The following is a 7,908-nucleotide window of genomic DNA, read 5'->3' as shown; positions in this document are numbered from 1 at the left end:
CTCCCTCACCATAAGGTGTCAAATGTGGAAGTTTGGCGCAGGTTGCTGTAGTGTGAGAAGGGTGTTGTTGGTGCAAGGTAAGGCCGGTGTTGCCGCTGTTATCTTATTGATTTTCCTAATCTGGGCAAATGTGGGTGGGGAGGTTAAACAGTAACCAGGCTCGTATGGACACCAATCTATATAGCAGCTGTAACTAAGGCAACATGATGATAGAAACTCAAATAGACATTAAGTTATTACATGCTTTTCCCTCTTTCTCATCACCAAACATTTCTCTATTCAGATTTGGAGTGAGTAAGAGCACTTAATAAGAAACGGAGTTTATAAAAAAAATTACAGAGAAAAGCTGGAGGGTGGGGAGAGACATAAAAGACGGAGGAGTGGAGAATGTACTGAAGGTGGCAGCGAACAAACTGTGTATGATGAGTGACGTCAGTAGTTTTTATTTTGACTGAGGGGGAGATTTCACTGACTGCTGAGCTGTTGGATGTATAATTGGGCCTGAGTCACCTGAAATCTATTTTTTAAATGTGATTTTCACAGTCTCCCAGCTAAAATGTAAATTTCACACCTGTTTCACTCCATAAAGGCAAGTTTTGCGCCATCCAGCTCCTTCTGATATAGATACAATTACACCTATTTCACAGGCAAGTTTTCTTTGGACATTCTCAAAATATTATGACACTTTAATTAACCTGATTTACTTGTACAACCCTGTCCATATTAAGACATTCAGAATGAATCACTCACTGTAACAACCATGGTGTGTTTTTATGGTCTTTATGTGATTTACGGTCTCTTCATGAATAATTCGACATTTGTGTGAAATACAGCCGTTTGGCTTTCTTGCCCAAAAATTGGATGAGAAGATCGATGCCATTCTTATATTTGTACATTAAATATGAAACTACAGCCTGCAGCCAGTTAGCTTAGCTTAGCATAAAGCCTGGAAACAGGGCGAAACAGCTAGCCTGCCTCTTTCCAAAGGTAACAAACCCTCTAAAACGTACTAATTAATATGTTAATGCACATTTGTTTAATCACTCTTTAAAATAAAGATAAAACAAGTTATGGTTCTACGGGGTTCATGAGCTGGACTATTTCTTTGCATGACTTCGGGAAAGAAAACACAATTTGTGTTTTTTACGGTTCAGTTTTTGAACAAATTAAACATAGTATGCTTATTAACCAGCTTTAGATGCGCTGATAAGCAACTTTGCTACCTTCAGACACAGATTGTTGTTTCCTTCAGTTTATGTCTTTATGCTAAATTAAGTTAACAGTCTCCTGGCTGTAGCTTCATATTTACAGCGCAGACATGAATGAGAAAGTAAATACCGGTAAGCTTATTTCCCAAAATGTCAAACTATTTCTTTCAGTATCTGTTGAGGCATTAACTGGTGATTACAACTTGAAAACTACCAGTAATTTTATACAGAGTTAAAAACAACTGATGTAATTATAGCCTACAAACCAGAACTGCACAAGAGAAAGCTGAGCAGCCGCTTTCAGCCACTTTCCGTTTCTGGACAAAGAGCTCTTAAATAAACAGTTATTACGGTAAGTGAAGGGTTGAGCTTGGCTGCTCTTTACGCTCTCGTTTTTTGTTGGGCGAAAATGGTTTCTATATAAAATATTTTACATGTTTGCTGTTAGTGGCTCTGTGTGTGTGTGTGTGTGTGTGTGTGTGTGTTTATGAATTGGTTGGTAGGCACAGCTGATTCCCTCATATTTCAGACCATAAAAGCTGCATTAGTCTCCTGTTTTATGGCACAGAGATTTAATGAGGTGAAATGCAGGACAGAAAATTTCCTGCAGCAGCAGTGAATAAACACAAAGAAGTGAAAAGCCAAAGTAGTGAACAGCCAATTATATAAATAAATACACAGGGATATACAGCGTCATCAGCTATTTATAACTTCATTAATGTTCAGTCAGGCAAACAGACAACCGTGATTTAATCACATTGACGGCAGGAATGACTTGACAGTTTTTCACACTGAACAACAAAAATATTTAATCAGGTAAGAAAGAGAATCAATAACACACTCAAGGTTATATATAATCTGTACAAGAAAAGTGCTTCATTTTTGCTCAATGCCTCTCAAAAGTCAAGAAAATTCATCAATTACAAGTGCAAAAACTCTCGATAGAAGTCTTCAAGAAGTATAAACTGGGCAACTATTTCAACAAATGAAAGACATTATTTTGTTTCTTACAAACAGCAACAAACAAATAAACATTCGTACCATTAACTCACCTGTGTAACATTCATTAATTAAGGTAACTGGACAGCTGCATCATTTCGTTATAGCCTTTGTGTTGGTTGAAACTTGACTTTGGATGATGACTTTTTTCTTCCATTAAAACACGTTTCAAACACTGTGTTGCGTTAATATCTTGTAAGTCTTTTGGGTTTTCTGTTTGGGGAGCACTGGTTTCTCCAGCAGGAGCCGCCGTAGCTGGACGGACAGACAGAACAAGGCTTCCCGCTCTTATAGGGAGCCTCTCCCACCCAGTTCCCCCTGAAACACAAATGAACATAATATTATAGTCATAATAATAATAATAACTTCATTGATACATCACCTTTAAAAACAGAGTTTACAAAGTGCTTTGACAGACAAAGCAGCAAAAGGCAATAATAAAGCAGAAAGCAGTGATGCCCAACAAAGCAAGACAACTAAGGTAAGAGTTAAACCTGGATAAAACAGATGAAATGGGGAAAAAACTATAAAAAAACTATAAAAATACAATGAAAATACAATAAAAAATAAATAAAATAAAATAAAATAATTTAGTGAAATAATTTAGCAAAATCAATAATAAAAAAAGAAAGCAGTAAAGCGACGACATCACATAAAAGCCAGTCTGTAAAAATGGGTTTTAAGAAGTGATTTAAAAGAGATTACTGATCGTTCCAAAGTTGAGGGGCCCTGATGACAACAGCACGGTCACCTTTAGTTTTCAGCCTCGACTTTGGAACAGAAGGGCCCCACCTGAGGATCTAAGGCTGCGCGCTGGCTCATAAGGATTCAACATTTCCTCTGTATATTTTGGGGCCGGACCCATACGTGCATTAAAAGTGATCAGTAAAATATTAAAATCAATTCTAAAACAAAGGAAGCCAATGAAGAGAAGCCAGGACTGGGGTGATGTGATGTCGTCTGTTAGAACCAGAGCAAAGCTTAGCTGCTGCGTTCTGAACTAGTTGGAGGCGCAAGGCATTGTTATGCTTTTATGTATTTTTTAGTTCGGGACCAATACCCTTTAAAGGATAAGACTGGCATTATTCCTATATTTTTGTTGTTAACACATAAAACCAAAATGTGTTAGTGTGTATCTTAAAACTTTCCAACATCCCCATTCTGTCTGTTGCACACACAGCCCCAAACCAAATGCTTCCTACTGAACAGAGAAACCTTAACATACCTTTATTCTTACAAAAGGGCTCAAAAGATATATCAGGCTTTGGACAACAGATACATTATATTGTGTATGTTTTTCAAGAGATTTGTTGACAAAAAGAAAAATATAGAATTTCACCAGACTTGTATATTGAAAGAAAACTATAAATACCTGTTTAATTTGTAAAATTACAATGTTTTCATGCATATTTTCTGTATAAGAAATGTGTTTTGAGGTGTTTTTTCTTTTTGAATAGCCAACTATCAATAAAGAAAAAAAAGTTAATGTTATGTTAATAATGGCCAATCTTTTAAGAAATTAACACCACTATTGCAGAATACTCTTTTTGCGGAAATACACTTATTCTTATATCGTGACCACTTTCAAATATCTACACTAAATATCATCTGGTTATCTTATCGTATTAGCAGACAGAGCTACAGAGCAAGTTGTTTCCCACGTTTGCAGCTTTTCAAACTTCTCCTCTAACTCTCGACAAGAAAGTGATTAAGTGTATTTCCCCGAATGTCAAACTCTTCCTTCAAGCTCTTCTTACTTTATAGAGTAGTTGCAGACCAGCAGTGTTGCCTCCTTCCATGTGCTCCCAAACACGTACATGTTAGAGCACTTCTTCACAGCACATCCCACTCTGTTGGTGCTCGCCCACACCATCTGAGAGGAAACACAAAACACATGTTGATGCTTTTATTCTAGTGGTGTTGCAACATACCAATATTGACAATAACCACGATATTAAAAAATGTAATTATATATTATATTTGTAGTATGTTGAGTGTGACTCATTTACCAAAAAATAGACAAAACACACAATAAACCAAGATGAATTTGACGGATAGCAATATTATTATTAATTTATTTTTTTCAAATATTTCAATAGATATATTTGAGTTATTTTGGCCACGATAATCATGGAGTGAAAATCTGATATTGTGGAAGACCTATCATATATTACATACTGTACACTGTTCTACATTTTAAAAAATCAACTTCAATTCTGTGATGATGACTACATGCAGATTTACCAGTTCATCATTTTTAAGGGACTGTAAATACAAATATTGAGGTCAGGTTTGGGGGGCTCAATCTTAATTTCATCCATAAAGGGCCCTTCCTCATTATTTGCTTTTCTTAGTACCCGCCCCCTGTATCATAAAATAACATTAAGCCAAACAGAGAAAATGGGATGTTTGAACTGGGCTCTTTGGGTGGTGATGGATTTGAGCAACGTAACATCCACCTCTGGATTTCAAATAATGAAACTACAATTAACCAGAGGATGCTTTAGCCAGATATGCTTGAATCTCAAATTCTTCTTCTTTGTTTTTGGGAAAATAAACACTGATGGTCTTCCTTGTTCAATTCAGTTCAGAAATGCAGCTAAGATCATCTGTCCAAACTAATTGCAATGTCATTTTTAGGGGGGAGGTTTCATTTAATCGTTATAAACGTCATAGACATATTTACTTAAGCTTCGCTGAGCTTTCTTTAAATGCACAAGATGAATAACTCATAACCTGAGTGTAGTGAGAGCACACTGGTCCACTGCATCGGTTCGGGAAGGAGAAGTGATGCCTCTCCTCGTACCAGGACCGGACCAGATCAGTGATGGACTGGTACCTGTCACATCCAACACACATTCATCCACATCTTCCAAGATATATATATATATATATATATATATATATATATATATATATATTTATGATTTTAAGCTGTATCCAATGTATGTTAAGACCATAGTCGTGCATAACACCAAGAGTTGATTCTTGTGTCTGAACTACCTTCCTGAGGTGATTGACAGGTTTTGGCCCATGTATCTCATGGCTTGTGTCGGACCGTGATCCCAAACGCATCGTGATGCCCAAGAGCCTGCTGACTTAGCGAGTCCCTCATCCCAGAGCTGTATAGAGGAAAAGAGAGAGACAGGGTTTGTTCATTTCACTCGGTTCTGTATGGAAACAAATCAAAATAAGAAACTCTGCTCTTTGCCTTAAAATACACTAAAACATACATACTTCCTGCTGTCTTTGCAGTTTTTTGTAACACAAAATAAGCAATAACATATTGTTTTGTGTTACTTGTAGTATAAATGGGAGTTTTTTTTACTTCGATACTCGTATTTTAAGATGTGTGGGATCAGGTGTGCAGTTCTTCACATGAGATGCACTTTTTCTTCTTTTTTCTTCTCTCAAAATCCAATGGGTAGAAAATTATTGAAGTCCCTTTTTATCTCCACAAACTAGGCTTGTTGTTAAACAGCTGTAGTCTCTGAGACCCCATAAATAAGCACAGCAATGCATCATTTTCTGTAGCAGCCTTTTGAAACATGCTTAGTCCAATTTTAAACGATTCTCATCAAATTAGGACAAGTCGTGAAAAACGTTGTGGACTCAAATGTGTACCTGAAATGTTTATATCTTTTCCTTCAGTAAAAGTACTACAATGTGAAGGTATTCAGAATCTTTCTTAAGTTAAACTACAAAAATACAGTCAAACTATATTAAAAGTATCAAAAGCAAAAGTATTCAATGGTCCATTTCAGGTAAATATATATACTATTAATGGATTATAATCATTGATGCATTAGGGTGAACATCACTTTAATGTTGCAGCTAACAGTGGAGCTGCGTTTCATTACTTTATCTACTACCGGGTAGCTTAAAAAATATATTAAAACGCATTACTTAATTTATATTGCATGTTAATAATCTAAATCTGCAAAGTACCTTGTAACTAATGCTTTAAATAACTCTAGTGGAGTACCATATGTGCCAAAATGTAGTAGAGTAGAAATATAAAAAGTAGCATTAAATGGAAATACTCAAGTAAAGTACAAGTACCTCAAAATTGTAGGCTACTTAGGTATAGTACTTGAGTAAATGTACTGAGTTACATTCCAATACTGATTCCCTCACCATGAACTCCATATTAGCTGCAGGAGGGAAGACCTGAGAGCGGACTCGGTTGTGGTAATCCAGCAGAGCGTTGGTCTCTCTGGATGAAATGGCTCGTTTACGTCTGCTGACAGCTCCAGTGAGCATCCTGAAGTCTGACTGTGTCTCAGCTCCGGACCTGGTTGTGTTGAGCAGCTCTGTGGAGCTCGACAGCACAGCAGCAGCTCCCATGTGAGGCGTCATCCACAGGGTGGCAGCCAAGAGGAGCTGAACACAAGCAGCACCCATCTGAGGCCTGTGGAGCAGGAGGAGGCTGCAGCGGCACCACCTCCCTGCACGACTCTGAAGTGGAGACGAGTTTACATCATGATAAGACTGACATTGAAAGAATCTCAAAAAGGTAATTACATGCAGTCTTTGCACGAATAAATATATATTTGAAAAAAGTCAAATATCACTAGATGGGTTGACCAAATTAAAATGATTCATCTCTCTCAATGACATTTCCTTTAACCCTCTTCTACATGAAATATGTGTTTTTTTTAGGATTCCACCCCATTCTTTTGGAAGATTCTGATATGTATTAATCGAGGGATTCAGAACAATGAAAATAAACTAAATCTCCAACATATTAAGTATTGCTGCCAAACTCTCTGAAGACTTCTTTTGCAAAAACAGACGACGGCAATTCTTAAAATGAATAGACCAACACCAGTTTAACAGATATTTCCTGGTGGGCACAAAAATATGATTTAGGAAAAACAGAGATATCCGTTTTTGCAAATATACCCTTATCAGATAAATAAAAAACATAATGACGAACACTTGCAGTCACCATCTCCGACAAAAACATGCAGCGCGTGTCATCAATCAATCAGTCAACAGAGAGCACATTTGTTAGGTAAAAATAGAAAAAAAAACAGAGTTTCATACCTTCCTCAGTGGATCCTTTCAAAGAGCAAAGAGCGACGAGGAGACCCTCACTTCAACACGAGCCTTTGCAAACAAGCCGGTTTTTCATGTGTGGCAGAGTTTTAACTGGGCTTACAAAAAATCCTCCTGTTTTTCTTCTTCGTTCCTGAACCTACAGTCTGTCTCTGACTTTCCCTCCACTGGAGAGGAAATCACAACCACAGGAAATTGGCTTTCAGAACCTAAGTCATGACATATTTTACTGGTTGTTCAACAGCATGTCGGATTTGTTTTATGAAAGAAATACACAAACACACATGTATGTATATATACATACATATGAACAAAGATCAGACACATGGAGAACAACTGGAAAATGAAATGAAAGCTAGGACACAAAATCCATTATGAAATTATATTTGGTTACCATCGTGTGTTTGGCACCTTTTGGAAACCCACTGCAATAATGTATTCATGCCCCTGCCCCTAAATAATATGTTCTGAACCAACTAATGCCCAGCAAACTTCTGCAACGTGTGTGAGATCAGTAGAAATGTCATGTAGGCCTTGTGTGAAATATCTCAATTTCTGAAAAGCTCTGTGTGCACAGAAAAAAATGAATTCTTTGACTTTTCTGGTTCACAGATTGTGGACGAGGATTTTGATCCATTTT

The 7,908-nt window shown here is 37.0% G+C and overlaps 1 protein-coding gene across 1 annotated transcript; it reads right to left on the bottom strand.

The window, feature by feature from the left end:
* Positions 1-2,392: 2,392 nt before the first annotated feature.
* Positions 2,393-7,161, bottom strand: r3hdml (R3H domain containing-like; the record flags this gene model as incomplete). The annotated part of the gene is made up of 6 exons (XM_079175826.1): positions 2,393-2,525; positions 3,965-4,080; positions 4,944-5,046; positions 5,211-5,329; positions 6,345-6,665; positions 7,147-7,161. 6 exons carry the CDS (start codon positions 7,159-7,161, stop codon positions 2,393-2,395), a joined length of 807 nt encoding a protein of 268 aa, XP_079031952.1.
* Between the last annotated feature and the right edge of the window lie 747 nt (positions 7,162-7,908).

The sequence above is a fragment of the Pholis gunnellus genome (genome assembly GCF_910591455.1).
Source record: "Pholis gunnellus genome assembly, chromosome: 2".
Classification (NCBI taxonomy): Eukaryota; Metazoa; Chordata; class Actinopteri; order Perciformes; family Pholidae; genus Pholis; species Pholis gunnellus.
Note: the sequence above shows the minus strand (reverse complement) of the source record. Positions and strands in the feature narration are given on the sequence as shown.